The 17,048-nt window shown below is 46.5% G+C and overlaps 1 protein-coding gene across 4 annotated transcripts in view; it reads right to left on the bottom strand.

The window, feature by feature from the left end:
• Nucleotides 1–941: 941 nt before the first annotated feature.
• MMEL1 (membrane metalloendopeptidase like 1) overlaps nucleotides 942–17,048 on the bottom strand; it is a 43,321-nt gene continuing 27,214 nt past the window's right edge. For all 4 annotated transcript variants that reach the window (XM_083628645.1, XM_083628646.1, XM_083628644.1 and 1 more), the window contains exons 12-23: nucleotides 16,489–16,582; nucleotides 14,572–14,700; nucleotides 13,317–13,415; nucleotides 11,883–11,966; nucleotides 10,918–11,021; nucleotides 9,701–9,759; nucleotides 8,958–9,077; nucleotides 7,012–7,145; nucleotides 6,400–6,465; nucleotides 4,609–4,704; nucleotides 4,042–4,118; nucleotides 942–2,683 (exon numbers count right to left, since the gene is read on the bottom strand). In XM_083628645.1, coding sequence (XP_083484771.1) covers nucleotides 2,584–2,683; nucleotides 4,042–4,118; nucleotides 4,609–4,704; nucleotides 6,400–6,465; nucleotides 7,012–7,145; nucleotides 8,958–9,077; nucleotides 9,701–9,759; nucleotides 10,918–11,021; nucleotides 11,883–11,966; nucleotides 13,317–13,415; nucleotides 14,572–14,700; nucleotides 16,489–16,582 — 1,162 coding nt within the window. In that variant the 3' untranslated portion in view covers nucleotides 942–2,583. The remainder of the gene's footprint in view (nucleotides 2,684–4,041; nucleotides 4,119–4,608; nucleotides 4,705–6,399; nucleotides 6,466–7,011; nucleotides 7,146–8,957; nucleotides 9,078–9,700; nucleotides 9,760–10,917; nucleotides 11,022–11,882; nucleotides 11,967–13,316; nucleotides 13,416–14,571; nucleotides 14,701–16,488; nucleotides 16,583–17,048) is intronic.

Raw genomic sequence — 17,048 nt, forward strand, 5'->3', positions numbered from 1 at the left:
TGGGAGAGGGCCACAGCTCAGTGGTATGCTTTGTGTGCAGAAAGGTCCTAGGTTCAATCCGCACCATCTTGAGATAGGGCTGGGAATGTCCCAAACCCTGGAGATCTGCTGGCCATCAGTAGGGATAGTGCTGAGCTTGATGGAACCAATGGTCTGACACAGGATAAGGCAGCTTCCTCTGTAGGTACAAGCTACAGGGGAAGAGGAATGCAGTGAGTGTTGGGAAATCCGCCTCCATGTCTTCACTAAGGCTGTGTATGCTTCAGATGGGTATGTTTCACCTAGAGAAGAGGAGATGTGATATAATGAACATATACAAGTATCTGAAGGGTTGCCATGTGGAAGATGGAGCAAGCTTGTTTTCTCCTCTCCTGCTCCAGAGGATAGGACACAAAACAATGGATTAAAATTACAAGGAAGGAGATCCCGACTAAACATTAGGAAGAACTTTCAGGTGGTAAGAGCTCTTTGACAGTGGAATGGACTGCCTTGGATGGTGGTGGATGACTCGCCTTCATTGGAGGTTTTAAAAACTAAGTTACAGGGCTTTGGACTAGGGGCCCTTCCAATTCAAGAATTCTATGGTTCTGTAAGAGTTACAACTGGATTTGTGAAAATGGGGTTTTCAAGCATTCATTGCTTAGGCATTTGTTTGGGTTGGGGGCCGCATGCAGCATGTAGAGGACCTACTCTGCCTGTAAAAAGTCCCAGGTTCAATCCCTAGCTTCTCTAGGTAGGGCTTGGAAAGACCACCCTATTCCCTCATCTAACCTCAGAGGGCTACTGCAAATTGGTGCAGACCATGCTCTAGAAAGATATGGCGTGCTGCATTTGTGCTGCTGGGCCTTCTATCTGACCCAGCCCTCTGGACGACGTGGAGTTTCTGTATTCCAATAAGCCAGTGGAAAGCATTTAAAAGAAAAGATGTGCCAGGGAACCAATGGATTTTAGCATCACTTTACAGCAAAAGCTGACAGGCTGAAGAGACAGTTCACCATATGAAAGCCAAGACACGTTGCTACCTTTCACAAGAGGTCATCACAATGCAAGCTGCGGGGAATTTCATGGCAGCGTACCGAGCCATTCGATCTACTGTTGGGTAGAGGGTATGGACGTTCCCTAACACGCCCCCCCCCTGCTGCTGTGCAGTCCCTCCAGCTCTTTTGGTTGGACTTGCATGGGTAGCACACCCTAACCCCCACCACCCCTCCTGGCTGGAAAAAAAGGCATGCAGAATTGCCAGGCAGGCTTGTTGTGCAAGCAGTCCCCCTATCGGCAAACTCCGTTGCTGAGTGCCAGCAGGATTGCAGCTCAAAATGGGGCCACTGAGAACGGAAAATCATCAGAGGTGTTGATGGAAGTCAAAAATATTGTATAAGACGTGAAGATATGTTGTATGACTGTTGGAACTGATATGTTAAAAAATTAATAAAAATGTATATAAAAAACCAAAAAACCAAAATGGGGGCACTGAGGAGGAGGTCTTGGCATGCTTGAAACTCATGGTTTGCAGAAATAGAGCATGTGTGTGTGTGTGTGTGTGTGTGTGTGTGTGTAGGGGAACCTAATGGATGCAACCCTCCCACACACATGCTGCAAAAAAAACTCCCAGCCCAATGAGGGCTGAGCAGGTTTGGGGATCATAGAGGAAAATAGGAAGAAAGGAAAAGAAATTGATAAGGGGGATGGAATGGAGTACCTGGAAGAGGACATGGCTGGCTAGCACCATGAAGTTAATGAGCTGCAGCGCAGTGGTAGATCATCTGCTTTATAGGCAGATGGTCTCAGGTTTAACAGGCTATCAACAGTGGAAGTGACTGCTGCAGAAAATCACAGGATCGTACAGTTGGAGTGAGCCCTGAGGGTCATCCGGTCCAACCCCCTACAATGCTACGATTATTTTTTACTGGAGGTACTAAAGCAGGGAATCTGTCAGGGATGCTGGAATCGCATTCTGCACAGCAGATTCTATGTTGAGTAAGGAGGTTGGACTTGATGGTCTCAGGGATACATCCCCATAATTCTATGACTTATATGCATACTTGTCTGAATGAGAGCAAGGCTGTGTGCAAAAAGCAGCATTAATTGGGAATTAAATGAGATTGTGCAGCTAGGAGGGGCTGGTGGATCGATCCCATCCTCAGACAAAGATGAACACAGTAGCAGCATGGGGTGAGGGAGCCTCAATGATACTCTGCCAAACTTCCAAAAGGCATAAGACATATTAAAAGTAATACTCCTTGCTGAAAAATAGAACTGTCTTTTGTTCTGAAGTAGCTAATCTTTTGAACCCTGATGTATCTTAATAACAGTCAATGTCTTGAGAGAGTCTTTTTTCTTCTTTCTTTCCTGAAGCAACACAGGTGGCATGTCAAAACACTAGTGCTTAGTCCACTTTGAGTCACCGCACTCACAACTGTAGCTTGACCCACCATTGCTGCGATAGTTGCACCGTAAACCGTGGCTGTGATTGAACTGGAGCAGGCAAGGGGAAGAGACAAAATAGACCACCAGGCACGTCATTGGCGAAACCCGAACAAATTCGGACAATGGAGGTCTGACTGTAGAGGCCAAGTCCTTTGGCTACCAGATCCTGCATTTCTCAGCGGGGTGCATGGCCGTACCCTTTTTGCAGTGAAACACTTCAGAAAAGGCTTCAAAGTTTTGCAAGGAGCCCATCACCCTAGGAGGGAAGAATAGAAGAGGGAAAGAAGCTGAGGGTTGGAAAGGAATGTGTGGGATTAGGTGAGAACCACAGGAGGGCCTTTTCTTTTACAAAATGCATAGAACTTGGAGTGGTTGAAAGTGATCTTTCCTTATGGCAGCTTCACCACTAATTGACCTGCCACTTACGGCTTTAATTGCACATGACATTAATTACGTGGTGAGTTTTTCTAAAATTAAAGAGTGGTTGGGGGCGATTGTCATGTACGCCAGAGCAAACATGTGAAGGATCGCAATAGTGATATAATTCTTTCCCCTGCCCCCTTGGTGAAGGTAATAATGCTCCCCTTGGCAAACATTAAAGGTAAAGGGGCCCCTGACCATTAGGTCCAGTTGTGGCAGACTCTGGGGTTGCAGTGCTCATCTCGCTTTATTGGCCGAGGGAGCTGGTGTACAGCTTCCGGGTCATGTGGCCAGCATGACTAAGCCGCTTCTGGCGAACCAGAGCAGCGCACGGAAACACCGTTTACCTTCCCGCCAGAGCGGTATTTGCACTTTGATGTGCTTTTGAACTGCTAGGCTGGCAGGAGCAGGGACTGAGCAACGGGAGCTCACCCCGTCGCGGGGATTCGAACCGCCGACCTTCTGATCGGCAAGTCCTAGGCTCTGTGGTTTAACCCACAGCGCCACCTGCGTCCCCTTTGGCAAACATTATCAGGATGCTAATTGCTGCCTGGGGATGGAGGATTTTCACTAAAACTGCTTCTAGGGAAGGAAGCCTTAAACTCCCCCTCTCCATACACTGTGTGCCTGAGCACAATCACCCCCACAATGTGTCTGATCAGCCATATCAGACACTGAAGGCACTCTTTTCTCACTTCCTACGGTCATGGCTTTCCACAAATAATCCTGTGGGCTACAGTTTGCTAAGGGTGCTGAGTTGCTTGGAGATCCCTATTCCCCACCCAAAATTCCCCGGGAAGAGGGATCAATTGCAAAACTATGCTGGGAATTGTAACTCTGTGGCTGCAATCTGACAAGCAATGGATGTAATAAACCTGGCAAAATGACACCTCGCAATAGAAAGTAAACAAGAGTTTTGGCAATCATTCTTGCTTTTTTGGCTGAGTGTGCTCGGCTCCAGAGGAATGACACTGGTGCAGCTGCTACGCTGCTACGGAATGCTTATGAACATTCCAATTGTTCATTTCCCCCGCTGAGAATCCTGGTGAAGCAGGGAAAGAGAGAGCTGTTGGTGAGAACGGGTGCAGAGAAATGGAAAGCTGGCAGTGTTGCAAAGGTAGTGAACTGGTCCACTGGATTAGCGGCAGTCTGTGAGTGAGCAGAAGGTAGGAGAAGGCTTCATGGGGGCTTTACCTGTATTTCAGTGGACTGTGGACATCAGTCTTAATAGACTGGCTGGCGTATTCTGGCCTGTAGGAACCGCACCATACCTGGGAGATGGACAATGAATTTGATTGTAACTGAGTCTAGAAAGCCTCGGAATACCCAGATAAAACCATTCAAAATCCCAAAGCTTGAGACAGCTGAACAATGAATATTACAACCCATGGTTTGGGTGCAACTACAGCTCTGGGACTGCAAAGCAGCAGGATAATTGATACAAATAGACATGAGGTGAGCACGGTAGCTACAAATGCCACAATTTTTTTGGAAGGCATATTTGCTGTGGATTTCGCTCCCACCCCTTGCAGCATATTTAGAGGGATTCCTCGGAGGAAGAAGGGGCCAGGCACACCAACCTCAGGGTATTAAATCTCATTCACTTTTTGAACTTCTGACCAATACCTCTCCCACATTAAGGGAGCTGATGTGGTTCAGAAGAAGAAAGCGTACAAGCCAGACAAATGCGTAACATTACATTAAATAAGTCCTCTTCCCTGCTTCCAAATAAATATTCTCCTTTCCCGTGACCAAAAACACCTGTGCAAAGTTGAGGAAGAAGAGCTGGTTGTGGGTTAGATCAAGCCCAGGCAATCTTGGTTCCTGTCCTTCTTTTGCCACCCATTTCAAATAGGCCTGTAATAATAATAATAGTAATAATAATAATTAATAATAATTATGATAACACCTAAATGAGTAGCTTGAAAAACACAATATCCTCCACCATTCCACTTGTTACATTTCTATCCCACTGTTACTCCAAGGGTTAAAGCTATGGTTTTCCCAGTAGTGATGTATGGAAGTGAGAGCTGGACCATAAAGAAGGCTGATCGCCGAAGAATTGATGCTTTTGAATTATGGTGCTGGAGGAGACTCTTGAGAGTCCCATGGACTCTATCCATTCTGAAGGAAATCGGCCCTGAGTGCTCACTGGAAGGACAAATCGTGAAGCTGAGGCTCCAGTACTTTGGCCACCTCATGAGAAGAGAAGACTCCCTGGAAAAGACCCTGATGTTGGGAAAGATGGAGGGCACAAGGAGAAGGGGACGACAGAGGATGAGATGGTTGGACAGTGTTCTCAAAGCTACCAGCACGAGTTTGACCGAACTGCAGGAGGCAGTGGAAGACAGGAGTGCCTGGCGTGCTCTGGTCCATGGGGTCACAAAGAGTCGGACATGACTAAACAACAAAATTATTCCAAGGAGGTTATGGTGAGGCACATGGGCCTCTACCCCACTCCTATTTTTATCCTCACAACAACCAACCCTGCGAGGGAGGTTGGGCTGGATACTGCGACTGGCCCAAGGTCACTCAGAGAGCTTCATGGCCAAGTGGGGATTTGAACCCTGGTCATCTGGGCCCTGGACCTGATACTCTTACCACTACACCACCTCTGGCTAATAGTAAAAATGAACTCTTATCCCACCCCTGTTATTCTCACAAAACAGATTGCCGCCTCAAGATGCCCTAATTGCTAAATACGAAATCCACCTGTTGTAGGGCTGTCAGTGGAGTTTCTCCTACAAATTCTGAAGATCTCAGAAGCCCACTCCATAGTAACTCAGAGCAGGGCTTTCAGTTCTGTAAAACAGCATCCACTATTTGCACTTTCCAGAAACAAGTGAGGACATTTTTGTCCCGACAAGTTTTCCCGGTGAGATAAATGGACTTTTGCTATGAGTATTGTGTATTGTTTTAGTTTTGCTTGACATGAATTGGCTTCCTCTCACCCCCACCCTTTTGTTTAAATGCTTCTTTGGCTGTTTTTATTGGATGTCATCTTGAGACGATGGTGTATGTAGAACAACTCCCATCATCCCTAGCTAGAAGGACCAGTGTCTGGGGATGATGGGAACTGCAGTCCAAAAACAGCTTGGAGACCCAAGTCTGGGAAATCTTGGTGTAGAAGGCAATTAATAAAATACTACTAGGGTTCTACTCTGAGCAAACTCAGTTGGCTACAGTACATTGGGTGGAAGCCAATGTCACACTCTGACAAAGTTTCATCTGTTCAAGCATTTCAGCTTGTCAGGCAGAACAATCTGCTCTCTTCCTCCCTGTGTGCTGTTCTGGGCGTTCTCCTGCCCCCCCAAGTGAATTTTGGGAGGTGTGAGGTGTGTGAAGGGGGAAGAGAGGGAGCAAAAGCCCCATTGCACATGCAGAAATCATTGTGCTGATGGGACGTCTTAGGAGAATCTCACCCACTATTCTCACCATCAACATCTATAATAATATACAACCCAAAAGCAGAAAATTCAACCCCCAGTTTCCAGTCGTGAATAAGTAATCTTGCAGAACCTTTCCGTGAAAACACACACAATTTGAAATCACCTTGTAGGCCTGACGGACGCCTCCATTATCGGCAATGTTTTCTCCCAGTGTGTTGATTCCACTGACCTATGACAACAAATGCTCCTCAGTTCCACATACGGTTGTATTATAGCTCAAAATAATTTTGAACTTTTGAAATCATTGCACTACAGAGCAGCCATTTTGTGACGGGTGACCATGGCACTTCCTCAGAATTTCAGAGGTGCTCACTGCCCCCCCCCCCCGCAGGGCAATTCTTAGCTTAGTGGATTTCCCTGTGGAGAGAATACGTGACACCACCCACAAAAAAGGGCCTCTCCCAGATACTCATCAATCTGGTCTTAATGAACGATGGGCTAGGAAGCGGAGCCTTTGGTGGCTGCCCACTGGAACTGGAAGGGCAGAAAGCAGGGAGCCCACCAGCAGGTGGCGCCAGAGTCAGAGCCAGCTAATTCTAGTTTTGCCCCCATCCTCCTCCTCTGCCGAGTTCTGCAGGGGCAACACGGAGACTGAGAAGAAGGAAGGAAACAGGCATGGGCACTAGACTCATCATAAGTAAGAAGGTATGAAGGTGGGGGCTGATTGAGAGCATACTGAGGTTGGTGGGGCAGGGCCTCCGTGGCCCCAACTCACATTTTGTCCCCCTGCCAGCTCCCAGGTGTAGTTGCCATACTGGTAGATCATGCAGCGCGACTGCTCCTTGAAGTGGGTGGCAGAGAAGTTGCTCCACCAGTCAAACATGTTGCCCTCTTTGTCGAAATTCCTGCCTGTTTGGAGAGGAGGAGAAAGAAATGAGCAACCTGGTAGCGACCCACATCACAACACAGGGGCCCTAGGCCAGAGATGGTAGGCAGGGCCGCCTCCTTTTTATTTATGTGGAAACACAGTATTTGGAGACCACTTGCAAAAAAAGTTCTAAGTTCTAAAATTATATATGAAACACAGCTAAAATCCACTGCATACAGTGGTACCTCAGGTTAAGTACCGGATTTTTCGCTCTATAACATGCACCCGACCATAACACACACGTAGTTTTTAGAGGAGGAAAATCCGTAGGCATGCCACCCGTAGGCATTCCCTCCATAACACGCACAGACATTTCCCCTTACTTTTTAGGAGGAAAAAAGTGAGTGTTATGGTGCAAAAAATACGGTACTTAATTCGTTCCGGAGGTCCGTACTTAACCTGAAACTGTTCTTAACCTGAAGCACCACTTTAGCTAATGGGGCCTCCTGCTGCTGCTACACTGCCAGAGCCTGATTTCTGTTCTCATCCTGAAGCAAAGTTCTTAACCTGAAGCACTATTTCTGGCTTAGTGGAGTCTTTAACCTGAAGCGTATGTAACCTGAAGCGTATGTAACCTGAGGTACCACTGTATATATAAATATATATCTCCAACAAAACACGTATCAAAATCTGCCAAATTTGAGAAAGAGAACTAAGCTGTTTGACTGGATAGGTTTGCTATGACACTCCTCTCTCTGACACTCCTATGGTTTTATTTCTCTCTCTCTTCCTCCAACCCACCATGTTGTTTTTTTTTCTCTCTCTCTCTTTCTCCTACACTCCCATGTTTCTCCCTCACTCTTTCTAACTCCCAGGGCTTTTTTTTGCAGCCAGAGCTCAGCTCTGGCACCTCTCAGGTGGGCGCCATTGCCGTTCTAAGAGAAAGCCAGTTCTGCCCTTTGGAGGAGGTGGAGTTGCGGGTTTCACGGTCCCACCGCATGATTGGGAGGATTCCCGGCCGTGTCACCTGCCCTATTTAAAACAGGACGCGGCCGGGGATCTCCCTCTTTGCTGCTTGCCAGCTGTTCCTGCTTCTCCCGCCCTATAAGGTTTTCGTTCTTTGACCTTGCTATGGACCTCGGTTGGTCACTGTTGAGGGGCCTGGTAGGAATTTTTCCACTTGGCAAATTGGCACCAGCCACTTGGTTTTCGCTTACAAATCGCCACAATTTTCTTGGTTTTGGCGGTTAGGCATTGGTATTGCTCTGTAGATGGAAGAGGGGAGGTAATGCCACCACCTGCCCCGTATACTGAAGGGTAGTCCGATAAAGGATTCTGGGGGGGGGGGGCGTGGCCCTGTCCGAAGCCTATGGAGGTGAGGGCCTAAGGCACACCCCCAATCGGTGACCCTGGAGGAGTTCCTAGTTGATGTGCATCAGCAGGACTCCCCCTACTGGTGGTTAACCCTTCCTGGACTTCAAGTGGACGGGCTGAAGTCAGATAGGACCAATGCCTAAGCCAATACCGCTCATCACCTGTAACCAATAAAGTTGTGGCCTTATTTAGCCCATTAACCTTAATAATTGTGTCATGTGTCATTATTTCCACTGGGGGGGGGGGGACTCGCCACACAACAAGGGTTTGTTTTGAGCTATGGCACCTCTTTTTCTAGAAAAATAGCACTGCTAACAGCTCTCTCTTTCTCCAAACATCCCTACGACTTTCTCCCCTCTGTTTTGTTGACACCCACTTCTCTCTCTGTTTCTGAACCCTCTTTCTCCCCGGCCTTTCTTCCCAACCCAGCGAGCTACCAGGGAAGGGGCAGATCAAGCTGCTCTGCTGACTTGCCTTACCATTGTCATCAAACCCATGTGTGATTTCATGTCCGATTACCATCCCAATACCTCCAAAGTTGAGGGCTTGCGGCTGGTGCTTGCTGAAAAAGGGAGGCTGCAGGATCCCGGCTGGGAATACTACAGAAAATAGATGAAAAAGGAAATTATGATGGCAGTGTAAGATCATCCAGTGTGATAGATTTTGAGGGTGACTGAGGAACTGCATGGATTTCCTGGATGCTAAGCCTCTGCTGTGGAAGCTACATTGGCTGCTGGCATGCTACTGGGTGCAGTTCAAGGTTCTTCTCTCAGCATTTAAAGCCCTGAGCAACTTGGCTACCTAAGGGTCTTCCTAGCCCCCCATATCCCTGCCCAGCAAGTGTGTTCCATTGCCAAGAGTATCACATGGTCTATAGGCGTGCACCAGGGAGGGGTGAATCTTACTTTCAGTTTCTTATTGTCCCACTTGAAAGTTCGGTTTCTCCACATTTCCACGCACGTTTGTGGGGTTCCCCACCACCACCCAAAAAAAGTTCTCAGGAAAATCCAGCACCATTTCAGTGTGAATTTCTTCTTTGCATGCCATTTTGCCTAATATCAACTTTCATGCAAAGCTATTGCAATGCATTTTTTCTTTTGATTCATCACTAAAACATGCATTTTTCACTGTTAACGTACCTTGGAGTAAGTCCCACTGGTTTACTTTGAGTAGGCATGTTCAGGGTTGCCACCTAAATCTGTTGGAATATTTTGGGACTTACCAATTTGATTCCGGTTAGGGGAGTAGAAGGCATTGACCACAGCAGCACCAATTAACCATCTGAAAGAGATCACCAGTGAAAGCCGTTGTCAGGATCAGTTCCAACTCGTGCAGCATGATGCAAGGAGGAAAACACCCACACAAACAGAGGAGTGGCTCCAGCACAACAATGGGACATTTGCTAACATAAAGCAGTAGAAATTTCCTATTATTGGAAGGTTGAACTTCTGAACTCTGTGCTGACCCTCATTAGATAAATGTCATAGAAGCATTTGTAGGGGAGAGTTAGAGGGCAGGGAATTATTTAATATTTCTTCTCTGCAAGCTTCCCCCATCATTTCTTTTTCACCAAGATTCTGAAACAATGTTTGGATTTGGGGCAAAAAGTTTGAGAGGGCCTACCCGCCTCTGATTCCCCTCCATGTTAAGCAAATCATGTCCCACCCCACAGCAGTGGTGCAGTTAGGTTCACAGGAAACTCATACAGAGTTAGACCATTGGTCTATCTAACTCAGTATTGTCTACACTGACTGGCAGTAGCTCTCCAGAGTTTTAGACAGGGAGTCTTTCCCATCCCTACCTGGGGATGGTAAGAATGGAACCCTGGACCTTCTGATCACAAAGTTGATGCTCTATGGCCTAGTTTCAGATTTTGGACTTCATGATCTTAGACACACCCTCTCATTTGATGGAAATGTGAATTGCCTCACTCATTTTGGGGTTCTCTCTTCATTCTGCTGAGTGAGGCCCTGGATGTCTGCCCCAAAGTCTGGTTTGTAGGGGAAAATCAGCAGGCACTGAAAGTTTAAGAGCTGCTGAGTCTCTCCTAAAGATGCCTTCTGCTCCCTGAATACTCATATTATCTTGGCAAAATGAATAAATGTGGCCCTCGAGGGCTTTCTGTCTGACCCCTGGGGCTCCCCCCTTTACTCTCCCTGATCTTCACCCTCTTTTGAATGTTTTTGTCTGGTTGGAATGTGACCTGGGTCTCTGAAAATGCTTTTTGCTTGGGCTGAAGGCAGGACAGAGAGAGTGTGCAGAACCCAGCCTACTCTATGAAGGTAGAATTTACATTTGTTGTTCTGCCCACTTTTTCTTCTCTCCCCACACTAGCATGTGGCCCCTGGATTGTTGCCCAGCAAGGCATGTGGCCCCCCAGGCTGAAAGTGCTTCCCCTGTCCTGTTGCAAGACATCATGCAATCCATAGAGATACGCACAGGTCTTGGTCAACCTTCTCCCGGAGCTTCCTCAGGCTTTTCTGAGCTCCATGTTGGAGGTTTTGCAGGATGTTTTGAAAGTACTCATGCTCACTGAAGTTCAGCTGTAAAATAATAATAATAATAATAATAATAATAATAATAATAATAATAATACAAGCATTTGTCTTGAAAGTCCTTTGGCTGAGTTGTTGCCCCTATTACCCAGTAGACATCAATGCCCAGTTACATAGAAAAACCAAAGGGAGTATGATTGTGTAAAAATCATTGTCTTACAAAGCATGTCTACCAGTAATTATCGCGGGTGGCACTGTGGGTTAAACCACAGAGCCTAGGACTTGCCGATCAGATGGTCGGAGGGTGAGCTCCCATTGCTCGGTCCCTGCTCCTGCCAACCCAGCAGTTCAAAAGCATGAAGTGCAAGTAGATAAATAGGTACCGCTCTGGCGGGAAGGTAAATGGCGTTTCCGTGCGCTGCTCTGGTTTGCCAGAAGCGGCTTAGTCATGCTGGCCACATGACCCGGAAGCTGTACACCGGCTCCCTCGGCCAATAAAGCGAGATGAACGCCGCAACCCCAGAGTCTGCCACAAGTGGACCTAATGGTCAGGGGTCCCTTTACCTTTACCTTTACCAGTAATTATATACAAAAGGTTGCATCCAATGAAGAAGGGATAGCTCAGTCAGTAGAGCATGAGACTTTTAATCTCAGTGTTGTGGGTTCAAATCCCATGTTGGGCAAAAGGTTGCTGTACTGCATGGGGTTAGACTAGATGACTTGTGGTCAATTCCAACGCTACAATTTAATGATTCTAAGTTCTACTCAGGGAAGACCCAACAAAATTAATAAACCCAATTTAGTCATATCCCTTAAAGTCATTGGGTCTACTGTGAGTAGGACTAGCAATTGGCTATAATCCCAAAACTGTCCTTAATGGAAATGTCCAGGTACCGCCTTCACACTTACGTTTGTGTATTCCCGATCTAGCTTTTCATTCTGACCTTCGAGAATGTAGTCTGGGTAACCTATCTGCTCTCTAATTGCAGTCACCTAGAAGAAGACAGCAGAAACCAAACCCTCACTTCCTGCCTTTCTCCAGGTCCAGGCAGTATCATACCTATCTACTGGGTTTGTTTATTTTATTTTACAGTGTCTGTATACAATTTTTCCAACCTTTCTCATTCATTTATTTTTTAAAAAACACCACAATATGTTTCCGAGCACAATTCAAAGTGTTGGTGCTGACCTTTAAAGCCCTAAACAGCTTTGGTCCAGTATATCTGAAGGAGCGTCTCCACCCCCATCGTTCTATCCGGACACTGAGGTCCAGCAACGAGGGCCTTCTGGCGGTTCCCTCAGTGTGAGAAGCCAAGTTACAGGGAACCAGGCAGAGGGCCTTCTCAGTGGTGGCACCCGGCCTGTGGAACACCCTCCCACCAGATGTCAAAGAGAAGAACAACTACCAGACTTTTAGAAGACATCTGAAGGCAGCCCTGTTTAGGGAAGCTTTTAATGTTTGATGTATTACAGTATTTTAATATTTTTTTGGAAGCCGCCCAGAGTGGCTGGGGAAGCCCAGCCAGATGGGCGGGGTATTATTATTATTATTATTATTATTATTATTAATAATTTTACATTACTGTTTGCCATGGGCGAGGCAGGTTACAACACTTCAGAAAATCCAAAGCGCACCAGTATTTATTTCTCAATGAAGGTGCAAACTGGGGGTGGGGGATAACCTCAGGACTGGGGGTTCAAATCTGGCCCTCCAGGCCTCTCCATCTGGCCCTTGGACATCACCCTAGGCCATTCCCCCTGTTCAGAACAGGCTTCGCACTGGTCCTGTTCCCCATCCTTCTCAAGTGCTTTTGCCTGTCTTTGAACTGAGATAATCCTCTGGAACAAACATGTATAGAAACCTCTGGTTTTTGCATAGCTGAAATGCAACTTACTGTATACCCGCTTTCCCCTCTTTTTCAACCAGAGGGGCACATGGCCTTGGGGAACCCTTTGGAGACAACATGTCAGTGGTGGGCAGCTCCAGAGGCAAAGTGAGCAGAGCAACATGTACAATTTCCCCCCTTTGTGCTGTAAACTAGTTTCTAAGTGAACTCACACCACTCTATCCTCTGTAGAAGCATCATCAGAGTTCAAGGATGTATCCCAGCAAGGCAAAAGCACTCAAGGAGGATGCAATAAGCGATGGTGAGGGGTGTGACCTGGAAAGGGGTGTGTGGTTGGGGAGGGGATGCTATCTGTGGAGAGTTTGGGGGGCCAGATGGAGGTGTATGGAGGGCCGCATTCATCTCCCTGATATATTTGTTATCTTTTTAAATATGAAAAAAAATCATGTCAAATTTCATCAGTGAAAACTATTCTTAGACACACATTTCTTCTGACCTTCTCCCGAGCTTTCCCTTTCGATGCTTCATCCATCCACTGCAATTCATCCAGTGTCTCGATAAACACTTCACGAATTTTCTCAATGAGGTCTCGGACCTGAGGCAAAAATAGATGGGGGAGGTATAATTCTCATGCCATTTACAATAACAGAATGTAGAGCTCCAAGTGAAGATCAATCAGGCGTGGGCCATAGGCCCCATCTCCCCGGGGCTCTGGGTGCCTGAGCCCCCCAAAAATTACCCATATAGGGGCTGTTCACCTACAAAAAGTGGGGGCAGGTGTGCAAAGAGTGCAGATATCTGGCAGGAGGGGAAGAAAGAGCATGGATTTGGGGAGGTGGAAGAGAACACAGAGTTGGGGGAGAGAGAAAGTGTGACATTTGGACGGGAAGGGTGCAATTGCTGCTGTGCCACTGGGGCTTGTGCTGCACCCTATGACAGAGGTTCTCAACCTGTGGGTCCCCAATGTTGTTGGACTACAACTCCCATCATCCCTGAGCTCTGGCCTTGCTAGCTAGGGGTGATGGGAGTTGTACTCCAACAACATCTGGGGACCCACACGTTGAGAACCGCTGCCCTATGACATCATGACACTACGGCGTGTGTCATGATGTCACGGTGTGGGTGTCATGATATTACGGTGTGGGTGGGGCACGCCGGGCACCTACAGTGTGGGGCCCAAGTCAGTGCCGTTGGTGTGGGCTAAGCTGGGCACATAAGGTTGTTTCTTTGCTAGCAGAAAGGTATCTGTGTCAGTTCCCATCCTATATCACAGCATAATTAAAAGACAGAACCATGGGCTTGTTTGGACATCACTGCAATTCACACTTTCACATGGCTGTAACGAGGTCAGTCATTTTCACTTCCAGTTTCACATTAACCACAGTTTAGCATTGCCCCCAAACTCTAAACTGAGGTTATAGCTAGCAACAGTTTATTGGGGAAAGCAACAACTTTATAAACTGTGGTTTGAAGTGGGCTTCCTTCACCAAACAAGTCAGGATCAAGCTTTAGGTTTTGGGGTTTGGATGCTGTGAGAAACTGCAGTGAAACCTTCCAAGCTTGAGGCCTATGTGAGGGTCCAAGACTCATCTTCTCTCATTATTGTAATGTGAAACTAGAGTTAACATTACACTGGAACCAGCTTTATGGATAGGACTGTGCACCTAGGTGGAGGCATGATTCACAGTGGCTGGGATGGTGAGGGGGGTAGGAACATGGAAAAATTAGAATATCAAGAGACAACAACATACCATACTTTTGCTCTTGCCAGCAAAAGTCTCTCTAACATAGAGAGCTCCTACTGCATTCTCCATGTTGGTGTTGACGTAGCTCACGCATTCCCGCCATCGAGCTTCTTCTAGCATCATGCCATAAAGTGCCTTGGAGAAAAGAAGTCCCAACACTTCTCTCATCATCCAGACCACATAAGGCCTGCTCCCAACATCCCTTCAGCTGGCTTCCGAACCCCTTATCTGCCCAGCACAAGCTCCTTGTTCTTTGCTCTAAGGTTGACCACAGTCTAGACCCAGGGGTAGTCAACTTTTTTATACCTACCACCCACTAATGCATCTTTCTTGATGGTAAAATTTCCTTACTTTCCACCAGTGCTCAATGGAAGGAGGATTCAGCTTGTGCCATAGAACCCCCTACCATCCACCTAGAATCTTGAAATGCCCACTAGTGGGTGATAGGAACCAGGTTGACAACCCCTGGTCTAGATTATCTTAATGCCCTCCTGCAGGGTGGTGGTGATGGGGAGAATTAGATCTGGCTGGGGAGCCAGAATGTTTATCACTTCCACCTGCCAAGTTTGACAGGTCATCCACCCATCAACCACCTACCATTGCAGTGATGTCAGATTACCCCCCCTTTTTTTTTTGCCTGCATAGTTTGAAAGCAAACCAGCCTGGCAAAGATGCAGCCTTCATCAGCATATCCTTGGAGCTTGTGGAGTGCTTGGATTGGGGCTGCATAATACCTGACTATCAGCTGATTGCTGAGTACTGTGAAGCGCTATGCTCTCGGCATATCTCAAAACAATGCTATTAGGTAAATAAATGTACACAAGTGAAATAAATACAAGCCACAAAAGGAAATATGTAAGACATCAAGATACAGAACTAAGAGGCTGTAGCTCAGTAGCAGAACATGTGCCTTACAAGCAGATGGTTCCCAGTTCAATCTCTGGCATTTGATTTCTGTTTTGTAAATGTGATCTGTTCAGGGCCAGTAATTCTATTCATTTTAATCCAATCCAATAGATAGTGCTCTAAATGTTTAGAGTTTACTTATAGTCAGTGCTTTTTGGGGGTGGGGGGAGACGCGGGGGTACACATACCCCTAAACATTTTGTGAATCTTTGTACTTTTGTCCATTTCCTGTATTTATTTTTCCTGATTTGAGCTATAAAAATGGTGATTTTCTTGAGTCAAAATGAGAATACAGTGATACCTCGGGTTAAGTACTTAATTCGTTCTGGAGGTCCATTCTTAACCTGAAACTGTTCTTAACCTGAAGCACCACTTTAGCTAATGGGGCCTCCCGCTGCTGCCGCGCTGCCGGAGCACGATTTCTGTTCTCAGCTTCAGGATGAGTTCAGGTACTATTTCTGGGTTAGCGGAGTCTGTAACCTGAAGAGTATGTAACCTGAAGCGTATGTAACCCGAGGTACCACTGTACCCCTAAACATTTTTTTTAGAAAAAAACCACTGCTTATAGTGAACAGGAGACTAATAAGGCAATAGTTACATGGCTGCTCAGGATAGCCTTTTATATATATATAAATTGGGATAATTACAAAGGTTAACCATGATTTTGTTAAAATTCCATTTTGGTCTATAAGAGTGAAAAGGTTAGCAAGTGGTGATGCTCACCAATCTGTATATTTTTTTTAGTATCTCAGCAGAAATCCCATCAGAGTCTTACCAGTGAAATAACAAGGAAGTAAACAAGAAAACAATAAAATAGGGCAATGAAACAATAAAACGGTGAGAGCAGCTGCCTCACCTTGCCTCAGAGGTTGGCGGCCATCTTGATAATCCAATTGCAACATACATCTAGAAATTCCCCCCTCCCGAAGAAAGTGAAAAGTACACATAACACTAGTAAATGGCTCCACCCAAAATAATATCAGTAAAACCTGTGAGTAAAAAGTGGGAGAGTGTTACCTTTCGGTAGTTTGCCCTGGCCTCCTTGAAACGCCGGCTCAAACCGCTGACTCTGTCGAGTACCAGGCGCCACACCAGATAGTTCTGGATTGTGCTGGGGGTGTATGCATACATGGGGGGGGGCACAGGAAGAGCAGAAGTGAGGAATTGTTAAACGGGTTGCTCGCTACAATTACTAAAACCCTCTTGAAATTTAAAACCCCTCAGGGTGATTTTGAACTGATAAACATCTAGGAAGGAAGGGGTTAGATTGTCTCTTTCCTCCCCACTGCCCCCATTACTGCATCATTCAGTAAAAGACACTCTGAAGCATATGGAATACATAAGCTCTGCTAGAACTTGCAATGCAGTCCTCAGCCTATTTACTCAGCCATTAAGTCCTGCTATGTTTAATGCTATGTTTAATGAGTACTCAGCCCTGAGTGCTCACTGGAAGGACAGATCCTGAAGCTGAGACTCCAATACTTTGGCCACCTCATGAGAAGAGAAGACTCCCTGGAAAAGACCCTGATGTTGGGAAAGATGGAGGGCACAAGGAGAAGGGGACGACAGAGGATGAG

Source organism: Podarcis filfolensis (assembly GCF_964270895.1).
Source record: "Podarcis filfolensis genome assembly, chromosome: 8".
Classification (NCBI taxonomy): domain Eukaryota; kingdom Metazoa; phylum Chordata; class Lepidosauria; order Squamata; family Lacertidae; genus Podarcis; species Podarcis filfolensis.